The following is a 21060-nucleotide window of genomic DNA, read 5'->3' on the forward strand; positions in this document are numbered from 1 at the left end:
CCCCGTCCCCCTCGTCTGCAGACCAGGGGGACGGGGAGCAAAGCGGCGGAACATGCGGGCAGCGGGCAGCCCAGACGCATCTGGGCTGTCCGCTGCCCGCGTGTTGCGCCGCTTTGCTTCCTCTCCCTGGTCTGCTGGAGACCAGGGAGAGGACCCCGTTCGTAACTGTGGATCCGACATAAGTCGGATCCGCGTAACTCGGGGACTGCCTGTATATGAAATAAATGTGCCTGTGTTTCTTTAAACACATAGGTGGATATGAATTATTTGTTTATGTACAAATCACACATTCTAGAAGCATAAATGAAGACTTATGGATTTGTTTTAAATGACACAAAACAGATTTATGAATAGATTTCACAAAGCATAACATACTGAAAACTGTTCTAGGCTACTAATTTGTTGGAGGGGAAGAGAGATAATACATGGGTTATGCAGCATTTTCAGTTAGAACATAGGAAAGGATTTAACAGAAAACTTTTTAGCTAGTTCTGTATCTGTAGGAAAACCATTATTGTGCATTCAGAGGGACATGGTACATTGTATATTCTTTAGATACAGAAAAACTTAAAGGTTCTGACACTTTTTTTAATAGGACTCAGTTGCAGAGCCTGATATATCCTTAATAAAATTGAACTTTTATCAACTTAGTGCAAACTAGTCCTCCAAATGTTGAATAAACAATTAAACACTTCGCTTTGCTTCAATACAACTAAATATTTAAAAAACAGAACTTTTGTTGTTTCTGGATGCTTTGCATTTCTCAAATTATCACTCTCCTGTCCCTCCTGCTCCTTGTGTCACTTATTTATAACATGTACTTTTCTACAAGTGCCTCCTGTTTCCACATGCTTTTATTTCCCTTACCTCTCAAATATCCTTATTTTGGGGGAGGAAAGTAACTTTACTCAGCTCTCTCCACATTTTTCCTTTTTCTATACAGAAGCTTTCCTTATTTTTTGTTTGTGCGAAGAGAGTATTTGACTGTATAAATATCTAGATCAGTGGTCCCCAACACGGTGCCCGCGGGCGCCATGGCGCCCGCAGGGGCATTCGTGTGCGCCCACCAAGTGCTCGGGGCTGGCCTGGCCCTGGGCACGTGGCGCACGCATGGTGCTGGAGCTGGCCCCGGGCGCATGGCGCAAGGTGAGCACCGGCCCCAGGAGCATCGCGAATTGGCCGCCCACACTGTGGGCGCGTGGCGCTTGGAGAAGGCGCCGGCCCCGGGTGTGCAGCACTTGGGGGGGAGCTCCGGCCCCGGGCGCGTGGCACTTGGGGGGGAGCTCCGGCCCCGGGCGTGCGGCGCTTGGAGGGGGGGACGCCAGCCCCGGGCGCGCGGCACCTGGGGGGGAGGCCAGCTCCGGGCACATGGCACTTGGGGGGAGCTCTGGCCCCGGGCGTGCGGCGCTTGGAGGGAGGGGCGCCGGCCCCGGGCGCGCGGCTCTTGGAGGTGGCCCCACCCCCGGGGTGCGCTGATATTGGGGGACCCCGCCCCCTGGAGCCCAGCGGGCGAACGGCCACGCCCCCTGGCGCCCGGCAACCTCCAAAGGTTGGGGACCACTGATCTAGATAAGCTGTTACCATGGCTTCAGAACAACTTAAAAATGTATTAAAATATACATGTGAAATATGCTTGCTGGTTTTATATGTCCAGTTTCCCACACTCACATGCCCATCCATTTTCATTGCTCTTTGCCTCATTTCAGTGGACCATCCTGCTATAAGACACCCATGTCACTGCAAGGGATGAAATTAGCCTCTAGTATCATGACTATTAGAGGCCAAGACAGAATTTGCACTATTGACTGTGTGACAAAGTCCCTTAATAGCTCACTGGGGGTTCTGCACTTCTTGGCGGTTACTTGAGCGCCTCAAAGACTCACGGAGCCCCCTTTGTTGCCCTGGGATTTCCCTAGAGGCAAGGTGAGTCATTCTCATCACAGGCCAGTGCTTGGGGTTCAGCATTTCCTTTCTCTGCTCTGTGTGCCTTCCAAAAATTCTGCTGCCTCCTGGGAGGAATCCTTCTATAGGAACCCAGGAGGCCTTATCTGGCAGCAGGTGCTTAATTAACCCCAGCTGCAAGCTGCCTCCTAATTAGGCCTCTATTTTCTACCCTGGCTGCTGGGCTGTGTTCAGGTGAGGCTAATTTGAAAACAAGACAGAATTAACCCATGTCCCAATATGGCAGCCTTCTATAAGAGGTTTGCAGTTTGCAGGCTGTGGGTGTCACAACTGATAAATGGTTAAAAGTTCCAAATCCTGTGATTAATCCATGTGCCTGGAGTGATGATAGAATCCTAGGTTAGGACACAAAAATGATCATTACAAACATTAGGAATGAGAGTATAGGAAGAAACTTGTAATATTTTCCAAAAGATCTCATGGTAACAGCTGTAACTTATAACAGCATGAAATCTACCATATCTGAGAGAGGCATTTTTCACCTGGCCCCCAGTTGCTGTGGTGATAGATGGCTGGAATAGTCCTCTCTCCCCAGTGCAGCTTGCATACCTCCCACCTTCCGGACGCACTTTAGGGAGGGCAGGAGAGTATGTGTCTGTTACAGCAAGCAGGCCCTCACATAGTGAAGCAGCCAAGCCCAAGATCAATGCCTTGGTGGGACACAGCAACAAACCAGGGATGCCCCACAACAGGAGCCTAGAGGAATTACTCAAGAAGGACAAGCCAGAGTTGAACCCAATATCACTGTTTTTCGGGGCCATTAGTACTGGGTCATGTGATCTTGCATAAGGAGGGTGGCTTCAGCTAGCTAAGAGGGGAGGCTACTATTCTGTGTGCATTTGCAGATAGTGGCAGAAGGGGGCTAGAGGTGTTGTTGAAAGGTTACTGGGGATGCAGACAACTAAGTGCACCCAAGATGCACTTCCATACTGGAACATTTATATTTCCATTGACTATGAATTTGTATTTCCATTGATTTTGAATATTTCCATTGACTTCAGTCGGTTTTGAATTAAGCCCTAAGATAGCTTTCCTCAGTCTATGACCATGACAGCCAGCTCACTGCCTACTCATCCTGGGGAAGCAAGTTAATCCCTGAGGTGGCTAAGATCTCAGATGAGCACAGAGACTGGGAAAGAGGACTGCCAGAAGTGTTTGCCTTGTCCTGGGCTGAGAGAGGCCTCAGAGAAAGGTAAAGCTACATTACATTACAAAATGCATCCTTTCCAATGAAATACTATTTTTTTAATGCTCCTGTGCCGTAGAAAGAGATCTTTCCTTGAAAAAAGCATTTTTGGTCACTATGCACTAGCACATACATATACAACAGAGATCTCTATTGACAAATGAGCAGAAATAAGAACACAACAAAATTTTGAGATGGTACCACGCCGTTCAATAGATAGAAACTATCCCAGACAGTGTAGTGATTCTAGAATTGGAAGCAGAAAATAATTTATTTTAGTCATTTTTCCTCTTGTTTGTTGAATGTAGGAGCAAGAGAGAAATTTAGTTTATCTATACCCCACCTCTAATAATTTTGATTTCTCATAATGACAACTTCCATTGAAATGGACGTTCCACTTCTTAGCAATCTTATCCATCTTATTGACAGAACCCTACCAAATTCAGTTCATTTTGGCCAATTACACAACCATGGGATTGTTAAAGTAGTACATTTCAGCTATTTAAATTTGAAATTTTATGATAGTGTAATGGTAGAGTCCTGACCCAAAAAGGAGTTGTATGTGGGAGGATCAAAAGGTTATTGTAGGGGGGTTGCAGTACTGCTACCCTTACTTTTGTGCTGCTTCTGGTGGTGGTTCTGCTTTCAGAGCTGGGCAGCTAAAGATTGATGCTGCTGGCTAGGATCCCAGCTGTAAAGGCAAAGGCACTGCCAGCAGCAATGCAGCAGTAAAGATGTCATGGATTGCACCCTTACTTCTGAGCTGCCTGAAGAGCTGGGCCCTAGTCTGTAGCTGCTGCTCTACAGCCACCTAGCTCTAAAGGCAATACAGAAGTAAGGGTGCCAACACTGTGATCCGCCCCTAAAATAACCTTAGAACACTCCCTGGTCATGACCTCCAGTTTGATAAACACTGATCTCCCCCATTCAATCTGTACAGTATAGGGTAAAAACACACAAATGACCAGATTTCACATAGCAGACCAGATTTCACAGTCTGAGACATTTTTCATGGCTGTGAATTTGGTAGGTCACACAAATTGACTATGAAAGGAGCTGTGCTGTATTTTATTTTTAAATACACACATAGGGTATGTCTACACTACAGAGTTAGTTCGAACTAACTTAGTTCGAATTAGTTAATTCGAACTAAGCTAATTCGAACTAACGCGTCTAGAACTAAAAACTAGTTCAAATTAGCATTTTGCTAATTCGAACTAGCATATCCACATTGAGTGGACTCTGAACAGGGCTTAAGGATGGCCGGAAGCAGTGCCGGCAGGGCATCAGAGGAGGACTTAGAGCGTGGAGATGCTCTCTCAGGCTAGCCGAGGGCTGCGCTTAAAGGGACCTGACCCCCACCCCGGACAGACAGTTCTCAGGGGTGCCCCGCTTGAAAACCAGTCCTGGCTTGGAGTGCCCGGAATGCCCACACTGGGCACATCACAGCACTCAGCCATCAGACCGGCTGCACTTGCCGCAGGCTGCCATCTGGGGAGAGGAGGCAATTGGGGGGCTGCAGGAGAGCTTCCACCCCCAGAAGCCCACAGAGCCAGCCCAGTCCTCCCCATCGGGGGCTCGTGCCCCATTCCTCCCTCACCTCCTTCCACTTACCCTTCCCTAGCCCCCCTTCCTGATGTACAAAATAAAGATAACGTGTCTTCCAACATTGACTCTGTCTTTATTGAACAAAACTGGGGGAGACTGGGAAAAGGAGGTGGGAGAGGGGAAGAGAAAGGCTGGGAGAGGGGAAGGCAACTACAATGATCAGGGGTTGGGAACAGGTCCCAGATGAAGAGAGGCTACAGAGACTGGGACTGTTCAGCTTAGAAAAGAGGAGATGGAGCAGGGACAGGATAGAGGTCTCTAAAAGCAGGGGTTGGGTGGAGAGGGTGCATTCAGAAAAGTTCTTCATGAGTTCCCATAAAGAAGGACTAAAGGACACCAAAGGAAAGGAATGGGTAGCAGGCTTCAAACTAGTAAGAGAAAGTTGTTCTTCATAAAGCAAATAGTTAACCTGCAGAACTCCTTGATGCAGGAGGCTGTGAAGGCTACAACTAGAACAGAGTTTAAAGGGAAGTGAGATCAAGTCATGGAGGTTGGGTCCATGGAGCAGTCTTAGCCAGGGGGTAGGAGTGGTGTCCCTGCCCAAAGTTTGTGGAAGGCTGGAGAGGGATGGCACGAGACAAATGGCTTGGTCACTGTCTTTGGTCCATCCCCTCCAGGGTCCCTAGTGTTGGCCGCTGTCGGCAGGCAGGCTACTGGGCTAGATGGACCTTTGGTCTGACCCAGTACGGCCATTGTAAGCTCAGAGTTCAGGGTCGGGGGTCTCAGTGGACCCCCTTGATTTTCATGTACACCTGCTCCTGGGTGGCCAGGCTGGCAGCTCTCCTGCCCTAGCCGGCCACTTTCCTGTGCCTAGTGCGGAGATCGTGGACGAGGTCCACGATGTCTTCACTAGCCCAAGAAGGTGCCCGCCTCTTGCGGTCCCGGGCAAGCTCCCGGGAGCCGCCAGCCTGGTCCTGGGAAGAGGGGGTGGGCTGGGGGACATCGGGTGGGTGGCTCTGTGCCGTGTCAGGTGCAGGGTCTGCTGGCTGGGTGCTGGCAGGCTTGCACCTTGCACGGGCACCGTAGCCAGCCCGTGCCCCTTTAAGGGGTCCGGGGCCGGGAGGGGGGCAATAGAGTTTCCCTGGTGTTGGCCAGAGTGGCCACCAGGGAAACCTGGGGAGGGCTAGCCTCCCACTAGTTCGAATTAAGGGGCTACACACCCCTTAATTCGAACTAGTAAGTTCAAACTATGCTTAATCCTTGTAAAATGAGGTTTTCCTAGTTCAAACTAAGCGCTCCGCTAGTTCGATTTAAATTTGAACTAACATTGTAGTGTAGACATACCCATAGAGAATATTCAGCTGACCAGTTGGACTGAAAACCCAGCAGAAGCTGTCAAATCTGACACAGTAAAAACACACAGCTGAGAAAAACATGAAATATTGCATTTTCCCTGAGTGGCACTTTCAGTCATAATGTAGGTCATATATTTTTGTAAAAGTAATATAAATTAGCCTTATAAAACTTCATATTTCTAAATTACACAATATAATTTTGCTCCTTTCATGTTCAGAAAGATTTCACAAATTATCTTTTTTCTTATCTCCTTTTGGGGAATGTACATATATAAAAATAACTACCAGATGTCTTTTCTCACATTATTTTTCAAAAAACACCCCCATGCAGATAAACAGCAAACGAGTGAGCCAAGAGCTGTTCTCATTTCTAACTAACCATTTCCAAAAGTAATACAATAAGGATACATCAAAATCATGAAGAACTGTATGATAGGAATTCTTTTGAGCTTCTGGGTTGCTGTCTCGCCTGCTTTTTATTTTCATTCAGGAGAAAGAGAGGAGAAATGCATAATAGAAGATATTCCTGGTGATACCTTGATTACTGGTAGGTAGATATTACTATATGATGGTCAGTGTGTTCAATATTTAAAATGTTAACCTATGATGTTATAATATTGGCAACCTGATATATAATGCCAGAGCCCTTTGGCTGGTCCTGCTTAGGTGAAGGAGTGGTGGTGTTGGTGAGGAGAGGACAAAAAGCTTTTCCTTCTTTATTCCTGAAGCAAGGGCCAGTCACAATATGGCAATGCACTTTTACCACTGCTCAGTGCTAGCCATGCAAGTGCTAAAGCTGTTTCGTGTGCTGCATGATGCGTACTAATATAAGAGGATTGAATGTTTCTGAATCTAAACTGGCTCTTTATTAAGAGGATTAATTTCAGAATTGCTGTGACAGCAGCCAGCATTCAAGCCACGTACACACAAAATGGCTTCCTGATGCCTCTTCCAAACTCTTTAGCTCTCTCTCCTGTGCTTGTCCCTCCAAGTTCCATGCAGGTTGCTACAAGAGTCCTCTGTATTGACCAGAAGTGCTGGCTGAGTTATGGCCAAGTCTACACTAAAGAGAATGTCAAATCAAGATACACAACTCCAGCTACGTTAATGACATAGCTGGACTCAACAATGTACTTTGTTTCTAGTTTCCCCGCCATCCCCACATAAGGAGGCTTATGGGAGCTGAGGCTGATTAGAGCCAAGGTTCCCATCGGCTTTCCTTACTCTTCACAGAAGCAAGAGTACCAGATGTTGATGAGGGCACCCTCTGAGTTTGATTTAACGAGTCTTAACTGGAGTAAATCAAACTCCAGAAGATTGATCATGGCAGCGTTGTTCTTCCATTTAGTGAAGACATTGCCTTAGATGGAAAGCACACAAGGCACCTGGCAGGGTTGGACATGCCACTGTAGTAAGTGTTTCCTAAGAGGAATTCTGGTTAAGCCTACCATTACTTCCAGGTATCCCATTACAGCTGTGGTTCTCAACTGGTGGTCCATGGTGACTTTTTCCGTGGTCCACAGGAACATTGTCCAAAGTCACAAAGAATGAGCAGGCGCTACTTTTAGGCTGTTTTACACTGTGTTCACAAGCACGCGGCGTGTCATCCATAGAGTCACCTGCAGGAGGAATTTTTAGATCTGAAAAATGATTTTGCGGCTCAAGACGTGTACCAGCAGTCTACCATAGAGAAATTTTGGGCCAGCGTGACCGGGAGTTACCCAAATCTGTCAGCACACACAGTCAGATTTCTTTTGCCATTTGCATCAACTTATATGTATGAGACTGGATTTTTGTGTTTGTTGCACGTTATGTCCAAACAGAGGAATCGGCTTGCAGTGGAAAGAGATATTCGTTGTGCATTATCAAGTATCACTCCAAACATTGAAAAGCTTGTCAGTGAGAAGAGAATCCAAAAATCTGTTAGTAAGAAATAAATTTCAAACCAAAATGTTCATTGTCTGCTCGGGTATGTCTACACTACAAAGTTAATTCGAACTAACAGCCGTTAGTTCGAATTAACTTTCATAGCGTCTATACATGCAAACTGCTAGTTCGAACTTAATTCGAACTAGCGGAGTACTTAATTCGAACTAGGCAAATCTCATTCTACGAGGACTAACGACTAACTAAGTAGTTCGAATTAAGGGCTGTGTAGCCACTTAATTCGAACTATTTGGAGGCTAGCCCTTCTCAGCTTGACCTGGTGGCCACTCTGGGCACAACCAGGGAAACTCTTCTGCCCCCCTCCTGGCCCTGGAGCCCTTAAAGGGGAACGGTCTGGCTACGGTGCTTGTGCCAGTTGCAAGCCTGCCAGCACCCAGCCAGCAGACCCTGCACCTGGCACGGCATGAGCCAGCCACCTGCTGCCACCCAGCCCTTTGCCTCTTCCCAGGAACAGGCTGGCGGCTCACAGGAGCCTACCTGGAGCTGCAAAAGGCGGGCACCTGCGTGGTCTAGTATGGAGATCGTGGACCTCATCGAGGTTTGTGGGGAATCCTCCAACATCCACGATCTCCACACTAGCCACAGGAACGTGGCCGTCTACAGCCGCATGGCTGACAGCCTGGCCACCAGAGGCCACATGCGGACCCGGGAGCAGGTCCGCTGCAAGATCAAGGACCTGCGGCAGGCCTACTCCAGGGCCTCCCAGCCAGGGGCCAACCCAGAGGCATGCCCTCACTTCAAGGCCCTGGACCACATCCTAGGGGCTCACGCAGTGCATTCCCCCCGGGTGGTGATCGACCCCAGGGCAGAGGGACGCGTCCTGGACATGGAGGAGGAGGACGCCAAGAGCCAGGAGCCTGCAGGGAGCCTGCCCAGGACCCAGTACCCCCGAGACACCCCACAGAGCACATCGGCTGTGTCGTCTGAGGCTGGGGAGGGCTCCACATGTGAGTGCCATTATGCTCTCCTTACGTGTATGGGAGCCGTGGGGAGAGAGGGAGCCCAGGGACCATGCACCTGGGCCTTGCCCACCATGGAGCAGCAGCTGGGTGTCATGCAGGGGCCCTGGACCATTCCTCACATGCCGACCTCACCTTGCAGAGGGGGGCTGGGTTTTACCCACCATGTCCCCAGGGAGAACTGACCACTGCTCTTGTTTCACCACAGCCACAGCACCCAGGCCAGCAGGTGCACCAGGAACCTGGAGGACTACCAGCGGCAGCACCTGCGGCTACTGGAGCACCAGATCCACATCCAGGAGCACTGGGTCCAGGAGGACCTGCTGCTGTGGCAGCAGAGCTTGGAGGTGCTGGAGGAGCAGAGCCGTGCCCTCAGAGGTCACCTCCAGACCCTGGTGGACAGGTTCCTGTCTCCTCCTGCTCCTTCCCCCTGCGGCCTCCCCAGCTCTCGCTCCTCTTCCCATCCCTGCTCCTCCTCCCACTTCCTCCGCACCCCCCATCTCTCCTGTCCCCCCCTCCACACCCACTCCCACCCCGGCGCCCCAGTACCCACAATGCTGCGAGATGGGAGAGCCAGCAGGACCCCCAACCCTGATCTTTCCCTTCCCTTCTTTCCCCTCTTCCCCTTCTACCCCCTTCAGCGCCCTCCTCCCAGGTTTCCCCCTACCCTCTCCCACCCTCACTCCTGCTGCCCCCTACCCCAGTTATGTAAAATAAAAAGAGATTTTTGTTGGAAGAACAGGTGTGTTTATTTGACATTAGGAAGGGGGGTTAGGGAGGAGAAAGGGGAAGGAGGTAAGGGTGGAAGAAGGCCCCAGTGGGGCATGCAGGGAGAGTTCAGTCCTCCTCCTCCACCTGGAAGCTCTCCCGCAGGGCTTCCTGGATCCAGACAGCCCCCCGCTGGTCTTCCCAGATGGGGCAGTGCAGGGCTGCATGTACTGGCCAGCCATGTGGTCAGCCTCAGCCATCCAAGCTGGCAGGAAAGCTTCCACCCTCCGTTCGCATAAATTGTGCAGCACACAACATGCTGCCACCACAGGAGGGATATTGTGCTCGGCGAGGTCGAGGCGGATGAGGAGGCACCTAAATCATGCTTTCAGTCGGCCAAAGGCCCCCTCGACCACGATGTGGGCCTGGGTGAGCCTGGCATTGAAGGCCTGGTGGGAGGGGTTGAGGTGCCCCATGTAGGGCTTCATCAGCCAGGGCTGTAGGGGGCACGGATGGGGATGTGCATCCCGTCGATGGCCCCACTGCAGTTGGGGAAGCCAAAGGCACCGAACCCCCAGATGACCGCATCCAGGTTGGCGAGGTGGACCACCCTGCGGAGCAGCACCCAGTTGATGGTCTTGACCACCTGCAGATGGACACAGCAAAACGTGAATCACTGGGGCACCCGGGTGGCTGGGAGTGTTCATTCCCTGGCACTGCCCCATGCCCCACTTCCAGAAGCAACCCCCGCGGGCGTCATGTAGTACGGCCAGGACAGACTGAACCCTCCCGTGTGGGGCACTTTTGCCTCCTCCACCCCGTTTTCCCTGGGGTGGCCCATCCCCTCCTTGCAGCCCCTCTTCCCCCCCGGCCCAGTGGCCGGTGTGTGTTGTACCTTCATGAGCACGGCGGGTCTCCCCATGCCGAACTGGTTCCCAACGGATTGGTAGCTGTCCGGCGTGGAGACCTTCCAGAGGGCGATGGCCACACGCTTCTGGAAGGGGATAGCAGGCCTCATGCGAGTGTCCCGTCGCCGCAGAGCAGGGGCAAGCCACTCGCAGAGCTCCAGGAAGGTGTCCTCCTTTATCCTGAAGTTCTGGGTCCACTGTTGGTCTCCCCAGCGCTCCAGGACGATGCGGTCCCACCAATCGCTGCTAGTGTCCAGACGCCAGATGCGACGGGGCACACTGGCATCCGGGACCCCCAGGGAGGCCAGGGAGAGAGCCAGGGGGCTGACGTGCACCAGATGGTGCAAGGCAGTCTCCACCCATTGCTGGCAGGCTTGCAGCAGCAAGTCCAAAAACTGGAGCAGCATGCCCAGGGTGAGCTCTGGCTCCATGGTGCCAACTGCGGCGGCGGCCCCAATGGGAAGCACCGACACAGGCAGGCAGAGAGAAAAACGCTTTGCTGTTCCTCAGCGAGTTAGGCAAGCAAGCGGAAAAGCTGAGAACCGGCTGTCCAGAGAGGTCCCTTTAAGCATGAGCCTCAGATAGCCTCAGACAGCAGCCACACAAAGCAATTACTGACCTGAAGCCCTGCTGGAACCGGTTTCAGCTGCCCTTAAATGAGACCCAGCGTGCAATCAGTGTGGACGCGCTAGTTTGAATTAACAAAACGCTAATTCTAATTAGTTTTTAGGTCTAGATGCACTCATTCGAATTACCTTAATTCGAATTAACTAATTCGAAATAAGTTAGCTCGAATTAGTGCTCTAGTGTAGACATACCCCTCTTTTTTATCATGCCTGAAAAAGGAGGTGGTCCGCGAAAATTTTTTGATTGGCCTGGTAGTCTGTGGACTGAAACAAGTTGAGAACCACTTCATTACAGCATAGTTTTGCCACTCTCCCCACCAATGTGAGATTTGCATTTTCTGTTTATTTTCTGTGGTCTGGACCTCATTCACGACCTATTATAAAAAGGACCACTCCCGTAGATGTTTTACTCTAAGTGCATTAAAATGTTCCCTGATAGTGAGGAAGCACTCAGCCCTTCTTTCAGTATGTCTACACAGCAGGGCTAAAACTGAAATAAGCTATGCAACTTGAACTATGTCAATTGTGTAGCTTAAGTCGAAATAGCTTATTTTGGCTTTTTGCACTCTATACACAGCAGGAAGTCCAACAAAGAGCACTTTTCCTCTGACTTCCCTTACTCCTTGTGAAATGAGGGTTACAGAAGTCAGAGTAAGAAGTCCTCCAGCTCAACATTATTTTGACATTATGTCAAAATAACTGCTTATAGTATAGACTCGGACTATGTTATTTTGGAATAACACTGCTGTGTGGATGTACCCTTTGAGAAGGAGAATTATGCAAGACTCTTTTAGTTTAGAAAAGAGAAGATTGAGGGGGGACATGATAACAGTTTTCAGGTATCTAAAAAGGTGTCATAAGGAGGAGGGAGAAAACTTGTTCATCTTGGCCTCTGAGGATAGAACAAGAAGCAATGGGCTTAAACTGCAGCAAGGGAGGTTTAGGTTGGACATTAGGAAAAAGTTCCTAACTGTCAGGGTGGTCAAACACTGGAATAAATTGCCCAGGGAGGTTGTGGAATCCCCATCTCTGGAGATATTTAAGAGTAGGTTAGATAAATGTCTATCAGAGATGGTCTAGACAGTATTTGGTCCTGTCATGAGGCAGGGGACTGGACTCGATGACCTCTCGAGGTCCCTTCCAGTCCTAGTATTCTATGATTCTATGAAGACTGCCAAGGAACCATCAAAGAGCTGGTAACTTGTGTTCACAAGTATTGGCGGCGTCATGAAAGACAATCAAACAAAAGTAATTTGAACAAAGAATACCTGAACTTTATGGACTATCTGCCATGTTTCATGCCTTGATAACTAGGCCAGAGCATGCAAGGCAATGATAATAAATCGTCACTTGGCTGTCACTGGTTTGTAACTTACTGCTCACTCCATTGCATTGCACAGTGCTACAATGTAATTATATGGTGAAATGGAAAAATATCATAATTCTACTAAATGTGTAAGTTATCTTGCAGCTAATTTTGTTTTTATAGTGAATTGATGTGAAATGAAAAAGTAAATATATTTAATATATTAACTTGTAATTAACAAATTTATATGTATCTTCTCAGGGAGTTACAAGGTACAGCCGTGGGACATACATGAACAAGTGTTTCTTGAATCTGCACCTGGTTTGGGAATGTTTGTCACCATTACAGCGCCTACTAAGGAGGTAAAATTTACTATTCTGATTTGGAGGCATTTATACTGACTCTTGGAACTGAAAAGTCATACTATCTAATGGAATGGACAATATTTTAAAAAATATATGCCTAAAATAGGTTCCTAAATCCATATTTAAGCAACCGATTAAGTAGTCTGATTTTCAAAATTGCAGATTACATGTTGGTTGTCATTAAACTCAGTAAAAGAAGAAGGGTACCTTTGTACTCTAGTAAAGACCCACTAAATAAACTGCTGATTGTGCACCCATCAACTTTGTACTCCACTGAGTTGAAAAGAATAAGGGGAGTCGATGGAAGAGTGTCTCCCATCGCTCCCAGTAATGGGGACGATACGGTAATTTGAACTAAGGTACACCGACTCCATCTATGCTATTCACTTAGCTGGGATTGTGTACCTTAGTTCAACATTGCATTCTCAGTGAAGACCTGGCCTAAGGCTACTTATTTATGTGCTGAAGTAAAGATGTAGGAACTCCACTAAACACTAATTTTTTAAAATTTTGACTTTAAAATCTATAGAAAAGTTTTTAATCTTCAGTGTAGACCACATTTTTCTAATGTGTAGTCCCTAAATAAAATGCAAAACTTAGGTTAATTGTATTTATATTCATAATATAACTACAGTATTATTTATATTAAGTTTAATTTGTTAAATACATTTTTATGTTTTGTACATAGCATTTTATTTTTATATTAATAATGATAGCTCATAAATAAAAAATACATTTAATACTTACATTACAGCTTCTGTTGTCAAAATTGTATGGTCCACAAGCAACATTTTCTTTTACATCACATTCACCTGGAGAGTATAATATCTGTTTGCAGTCTAACTCCACAAAGCTTATCTCATTTGGAGGAAGTAGGCTGGTAAGAGTATTTCTTAAATAATCTTTTTAATGATGATATCTGATCTAAATCACAGGCTCTGGAAAACAGTATGTCTATGTACATTATAGAGCTCTAGGAGCATAATTACTGAAAAGAGTGATGGGATTATGAAGGTATCTCAGTAGATCCATGTGTTCAATGCTCGTCTTTGATCTTGCAAAATAATTCCGCATACATGGCTCCTTGGACCTCCTGAATTCAATGTGGCTCCACCTATGTAGGACATCCTATGTTATTTGGCTGTGATCAGTGCTTAAAACTAGAAGATTCTTGCTTTGATGAACTATCTCAGTGTTTGCAGATGACTTGTTAGCTAACATAGCCCAAATAGTGGTGTAAAAGATTACTTATTTGAAAGCTATTACGTTTCTGTCACTCCAGTACCTTTGAGAAATACTTCTATAAACATTACAGAGTTAAAATCTGTTGGAGAGAGACATAAATGAATTATATATTTATCTTTCTTTATATTGTTATAAACTATGCTATACTTTAGAAGTTATTGAGGGAAATTATCTTTAGAAGCATATTTAATAACCTGCTGGAAGTGCTATACTATGCCAGGTGAAAAACTTAGCACTATTTCTTATTTCTGTTTCTGACTTTGCTTCAGCTACAACCTAAGTGGGAAGAGTATTTAAAAATGAACTGCTAATAGTATCAATTCTTGATTAGAGTAGTAGCCCTAAGAATATTAATTTTTTGCCCTTTGTTGGACACAGTATAATAAATATTTCATACTAGCTGAATTAATAGAATAAAACATAACACTAATAACAAAGCATGTTAATTTGTGTAATCAGAGATTAAAAACTTGATAATATTATCTCTTTACTAAGGACATCCATGAAACAGTTAAAATCATTCCTACAAGATGGCTAACAGAAAACTTTTGTTACTGATGCCTAAATTTGTTTCTTAAGCCTTTAAAAAAAGCCCACACCATAAAGCCATGGAAATAATAATTGTTGTTATTGTGTTCACAGCGTATTCACCTGGACATTAGAGTTGGAGAGAATTTTTTTGATGAAGCTATTGCTCAAGCCAAGGACAAAGTTAATGAAGTTAACTTTAGACTTGGACATCTAATTCAGCAAATTGATCACATATCGAAAGAACAAAACTATCACAGAGTATGTTTGTTCCCTAATAGAAATATGAAAGAATAATGAATGAAAGCATCTGGATATGGAAAGTAAAATATTGGGTGGCATATTACTATATTGAGTTGTAGTATTATTCAGTATTATTATAATTAAATGTTATTACATGTACTATTAATATGTAACCAAATTGGCCAACAATGTGTAAGGTATTAATTAAAATTGAATGATGTGTATTAATTAAGGTTTGTAAAATATTTTTAAGCTGTGAAGCAAAATACATTATATAAGCTAAGAATTCATTATTAATTAATCTTTATATTACCAACAGTTTTACACGAAAGTACTTTCCACTGATTAAATCATTGGTTAATTTTAGTTTTGCTGGTCATAACTGCTATAGTTAAAGTTGTAGTTGCATCAAATTTTCATTTAAATTCTAATTTCACATGCTCATAACTTTGTGATAAATTATTTTGGGCTGAGATTCTCAGTACTTAATCTCAACCTAAAGATAAATGTGTTTTACAAGGACTGAGTAAAATCTTTCTATGTGCTACAGCAATTTGTAGGCACTTTTTGTTAACAGAATACAAGAATGGTAATTTGTTTCATCCTCGTCATAGAGGCCTGGGGCCTCTCATCATTTCATAGACTAGAGCCTCTCATAGAGGGCCTCATTATTTCCACAGAAATTGAATAAATAAGGGCTAGCTTATAGCATTTAGCTATGCCCTCTCTATACATTATCTCTGACCAGTTGCTTGCAAGTGAGAAAGTATCAGGAAAGCAGCTGTTCTCCCTTCTCCATGTCTCAGTCACGGTTTCAATAGTCCTAATATGGATGAACAGGATGGAATCAGAGACAAGATTTAGTTGTATATAAATAAATAAATAAAGTAAATGCAAGATGCAATGTTTAAAAAAAAAACCAACGTTTAAGCATCCACAGTAGTAATTTTTGCTTATAATAGGAACTACAATGCTAACTACTGCTTAGCAACATAATCCCCAATTTTATAAACACAGATGTGAGTGATTTTTGCACAAATGGGCTATTAATAGGATCAATATCTATGAAGAATATTTTAAACACAGAAATTTTCTTTGGACAGAGCTTGCAATGCAGCAATGAATGCAATAAGTGCTATTATTGTATATTGCGTATTATTGAATATTTTATTGAAATATGTGTGTCTGTGCTGGCTACAAGCTTATAACACCACTGGAGTTTTGCAGTTTCTTCTAATTTTTTGTATCTAGAACAATTCTCTCTACAACAGATGAAAAAAGTAATTAAAGATACTCTGTGAAACTTTCTGAGCTTGATTCTGAATGGCACATGCACATAGTAGTGCATATGCAAGTACAAGGTAAAAAAAAATCTGTTAAAATAGAAAAGGGAATTCAGTCCTACAGTCATAAGAATGGAGGTTTCTGCAAGTTACTCCAACCTGGTAGTAGCCAATGAAGATTGAGCAAAGAACAACAAAAATGACTAAGTATTTGGAATGGTTCCCATATGAAGAGATATTAAAAAGACGAGGACTTTTCAGCTTAGAAAAGAGGATACTAAGGGAAGATATGATAGAGGTCTTTAAAATCATGGCTAGTGTGGGAAAAGTGAATAAGGAAAGGTTATTTACTTGTTCCCGTAACATAAGAACTAAGGGTCACCAAATGAAATTCATAGGTAGCAGGTTTAAAATAAAAGGAAGTTTTTCTTCATACTGCACATGGTCGGCCTTGTAGAACTCCTTGCCAGAGGAGGTTGTGAAGACCAGGACTTTAACAGGGTTCAAGAAAGAACTAGATAAATTCATGGAGGTTAGGTCCATCAATGGCTATTAGCCAGGATGGGTAGGAATGGTTTCTCTAGTCTGTCAGAGGCTGGGAATGGGTGACGGGAGAGGGATTGCTTGAAGATTCCCTGTTCTGTTCACTTCCTCTGGGGCATCTGGCACTGGCCACTGTCAGAAGACAGGATACAGGGGTAGATGGACCTTTGGTCTGACCCGATATGGCCATTCCTATGTTCTTATGTAGAGCTCCGGATATGATCCAATATCTTTGAAATTAATGGAATTTTATCATTGTCTTGAAGAGGAGTCAGATCAGGCCCCAGAGAAAGAAATTTGGAGTGAAGAATCAGATTGCAGTGTTTAACATTATGAATGTAGTTTTATCCACTGACTTCATTAGTACTTATACATGTGCTTAAAAGACTATACCTAGCACTCAGCCCAATCTGTAACCATATGAAACGTCTGCTTGTATTTTCACTGCAGTACAAAATCCAGCCTTTCATAACCTGTTGTTCAGTGCTCAGATTGTGATTTGCAACCTTGATAGTCACAGGGACGAAAAGTAGAAACTCATTTTCATCAAATGGATAATAGTGAAGAGAACATGGTATAGTGCTTGTTCATTCTCTCCAATATGTGGTCAAAGAACACATGCCTTGATACCAAGTAGCAGCATCAAAGTAATGTACTTAGATTTTTTTAAATAAGATATTTATGCCTTTTCTCTCTTTTCAACAGGAACGTGAAGAGTACTTTCGATTGACAAGTGAAGAAACCAATAGCAATATCCTGTGGTGGGCTCTTGCACAAACATTAATCCTTATCTTAGTTGGAGTCTGGCAAATCAAATCTCTTAGAGATTTCTTTATAGCTAAAAAGCTTGTTTAAGACTTATAGAAATGAATATACTTGTACATTATTCAGCATATAAGGCATAATGTCCAAGTTAATAAAACACAAAATACAAAAACATGCATTCTTTGTCTTATCATTTACATTAAAAGATGAAATTAAACTATTTTTCAAGTAGCTGAATACATAGTAGTAGTATACACTGATAAGTGACAGATGATGTGGGGAAAGCTGAAGTACTCAATGCTTTCTTCGCCTCTGTATTCACGGACAAGGTCGGCTCCTGGACTTCTGCACCAAGTGACGCAAGATGGGATGAAGATGGACAGCCCGTGGTGGGTAAAGAACAGGTTAGGAACTATTTAGAAAAGCTAAACGTACATAAATCCATGGCTGCGGACTTAGTGCATCTGAGGGTAATGAGGGAGTTGGCAAATGTCATTGTGGAACCTTTGGCTACTATCTTTGAAAAGTCGTGGAGATCGGGAGAAATCCCGGATGACTGGAAAAAGGCAAATGTAGTGCCCATCTTCAAAAAAGGGAAGAAGGATGATCCAGGGAACTATAGGCCGATCAGTCTTATCTCGGTTCCTGGAAAAATCATGGAAGGGATCCTTAAGGAATCCATATTGAGGCACTTGGATGAGAGGAAAGTGATTAGGAATAGTCAGCATGGATTCACGAAGGGCAAGTCGTGCCTGAAAAATCTGATTAGCTTCTATGATGAGGTAACTGGCTCAGTGGACATGGGGAAGTCAGTGGATGTTATATACCTTGACTTTAGCAAGGCTTTTGATACGGTCTGCCACAATATTCTTGCCAGCAAGCTAAGGGATTGTGGATTGGATAAATGGACGGTAAGATGGATAGAAAGATGGCTAGAAGGCCGGGCCCAGCGGGTAGTGATCAACGGCTCAATGTCAGGATGGCGGTCGGTTTCTAGAGGAGTGCCCCAAGGTTTGGTTCTAGGACCGGTTTTGTTCAATATCTTTATTAATGACCTGGATGAGGGGATGGATTGCATCCTCAGCAAGTTTGCAGATGACACTAAGCTGGGGGGAGAGGTAGATACGCTTAAGGGCAGAGATAGGGTATAGAATGACTTAGACAAATTGGAGGATTGGGCCACAAGAAATCTGATGAGGTTCAACAAGGACAAGTGTAGAGTCCTGCACTTGGGACGGAAGAATCCCAAGCATAGTTACAAGCTGGGGACCAACCGGTTAAGTAGTAGTTCTGCAGAAAAGGACCTGGGGGTTACAGTGGATGAGAAGCTGGATATGAGTCAACAGTGTGCCCTTGTAGCCAAGAAGGCTAATGGCATATTAGGTTGCATTAAGAGGAGCATTGCCAGCAGATCCAGAGATGTCATCATTCCCCTTTATTCGGCTTTGGTGAGGCCGCATCTGGAGTATTGTGTCTAGTTCTGGGCCCTCCACTACAAAAAGGATGTGGACGCATTGGAGAGGGTCCAGCGGAGGGCAACCAAAATGATTAGGGGGCTAGAACATATGACTTATGAGGAGAGGCTGAGGGACTTGGGTCTGTTTAGTCTGCAGAAGCGAAGAGTGAGGGGGGATTTGATAGCAGCCTTCAACTTCCTGAAGGGAGGTTCCAAAGAGGATGGAGAGACGCTGTTCTCAGTAGTGACAGATGGCAGAACAAGGAGCAATGGTCTCAAGTTGTGGTGGAAGAGGTCCAGGTTGGATATTAGGAAAAACTATTTCACTAGGAGGGTGGTGAAGCACTGGAATGGGTTACCTAGGGAAATAGTGGAGTCTCCATCCCTAGAGGTGTTTAAGTCTCGGCTTGACAAAGCCCTGGCCGGGTTGATTTAGTTGGAATTGGTCCTGCCTAGAGCAGGGGGCTGGACTTGATGACCTTCTGAGGTCTCTTCCAGTTCTATGATTCTATGATTCTATGATAAGAAAAATATTACAAGAAAACATGAAGTACGTGAACTGAGGCTGTGTCTAGACTACAAAGTTCTATCGGAAAAAGGTATGCAAATTGCAAACCACAATTGGCATATCTTTTTCCACTTTTCTTCGAAAGAAGCTTTTCTGACAATTGGCTCGTCTACACTGGGCCAAATGTTGGGGGGAAAAGCCTCTTTTGGAACATCCCTTCTTCCTCGTAGAACGAGGTTTACAGAGATGCCAAAAAAATGCATCTGCGTTTCCAAAATTATTTTCGGAAAAGAAGATGCATTCCTTGGATGCAGAAGAGTTTTTCCGGGATACCGCTGCAGTCCATACATACCCAGAGTGTGGGGAGGAGGAGGAGGAAATTTGGAAAGATTCTCTTCTCAAGAACCATTCTTGATGCTACCTGCTCCTACTTTATCAGGTTCACACTTTTGGGTCTCTCTTCCCATTTCCTTTTGCAGAATCCCAACCATAGTTTCCCCACTTTCCTCTGAAGATTTAGTTTATATCTTAATCTGAACAGAACCATACATATATAAATCTAAATAGCATGCAGTTGGCAGTCCATCCTGCCTTTTGGCAATTTTTCAGACCATCCCCCTCCCAAATGATCTTGAATAGTAAATTATCACACGTGGAAAGTATCATACTCAGTTTGACTGGGTTATAGATTTCTTGGCAATCCTTGGATTTGTGACTGTCAACTTTATATGTAAGATTATTCACACACTTTCAATTCTTCAGTATATTTCTTTGTTAGAAAGATATTTGTATTTTAATTAAAAGTATACAGATGTTACTTTTGAGTATTGAAAATAGTGGATTTATCAGCAGTTTTGCAGTGTATGACTTAATCATGTATTTCCTCTCTAACAGGAATAACAGATGAATTGAGAAAGTTGCTTCTATAATTTGACAAGTTTTATTTATGTATTATAGATTATGGAGAACTTGGTTTAAATGTGGAAGAAAGGTGGGGTGCACTTCCTAATATGCCAATCTGAATCTATTTGCCTAATTGGGTCAAATTCAACTACATGTTGGACAGCTCTTGTCCAGCACCCTTGGGACCTGACCAGTCCTGGATGAGGGATTTTGCCAGAACAAGGATGGTCATTTCTGCACACACACACCCGCCACTGTCCCCCCAGCCTAGCCCTGCCTTCCAGCTGGCTCCCTACCTGCTGCCAGCTGTGCTGCCCTGCCGACCCTGTGGTCACAACTCCTAACCCCATGGACGGCCACGCCCAGGGGTCCTGACCCCACCAGACAGCTGCACACTGCAGCTCCTAACCCCACCCGGCCACTGCCATCACTACTGCAGATCACAGCTCTGCCAGACAGCCATGCACTGGGTCTCAGCTTCTCTGCTGGGCATTGGGTAGCCCCACCAGCAGCTTGTTGTGGGCAGCCTGCTGCCCTGCTGGCTTCACAGGATTCCATGATGCTGACCCCCTACCAGAACTCTGGTCCTGCATGCCAGACCACAGAGTTTGTTGGATCCAAGAGCCCCCATTTAGAAAGTCTCAACCTGTAATGGTTTTGAGGTAATGAGTCAATATTTAATGCTTTAAATTTTCGATTCAAAATGGCATTTTATT

At 45.1% G+C, this 21060-nt stretch overlaps 1 protein-coding gene across 1 annotated transcript; it reads left to right on the forward strand.

The window, feature by feature from the left end:
* The first annotated feature begins 5855 nt into the window (after positions 1-5855).
* On the forward strand, positions 5856-18218 carry LOC102454179 (transmembrane emp24 domain-containing protein 11-like). The gene is made up of 5 exons (XM_006111634.4): positions 5856-6598; positions 12767-12867; positions 13625-13750; positions 14758-14904; positions 17418-18218. The coding sequence occupies exons 1-5, from the start codon at positions 6469-6471 to the stop codon at positions 17565-17567; spliced, it is 654 nt and encodes a 217-aa protein (XP_006111696.2). The 5' UTR covers positions 5856-6468; the 3' UTR covers positions 17568-18218.
* The last annotated feature ends 2842 nt before the right edge of the window (positions 18219-21060 follow it).

Source organism: Pelodiscus sinensis, chromosome 5 (assembly GCF_049634645.1).
Source record: "Pelodiscus sinensis isolate JC-2024 chromosome 5, ASM4963464v1, whole genome shotgun sequence".
NCBI lineage: Eukaryota > Metazoa > Chordata > Testudines > Trionychidae > Pelodiscus > Pelodiscus sinensis.

Bases quoted from the DNA above. Each gene is read 5' to 3' on its own strand.
- LOC102454179 (XM_006111634.4), top strand. From the start codon at position 6,469: ATGAAGAACTGTATGATAGGAATTCTTTTGAGCTTCTGGGTTGCTGTC. The intron at 6,599-12,766 runs GTAGGTAGATAT...GTATCTTCTCAG, and splicing joins TGGTGATACCTTGATTACTG to GGAGTTACAAGGTACAGCCG. The intron at 13,751-14,757 runs GTAAGAGTATTT...TTGTGTTCACAG, and splicing joins CATTTGGAGGAAGTAGGCTG to CGTATTCACCTGGACATTAG.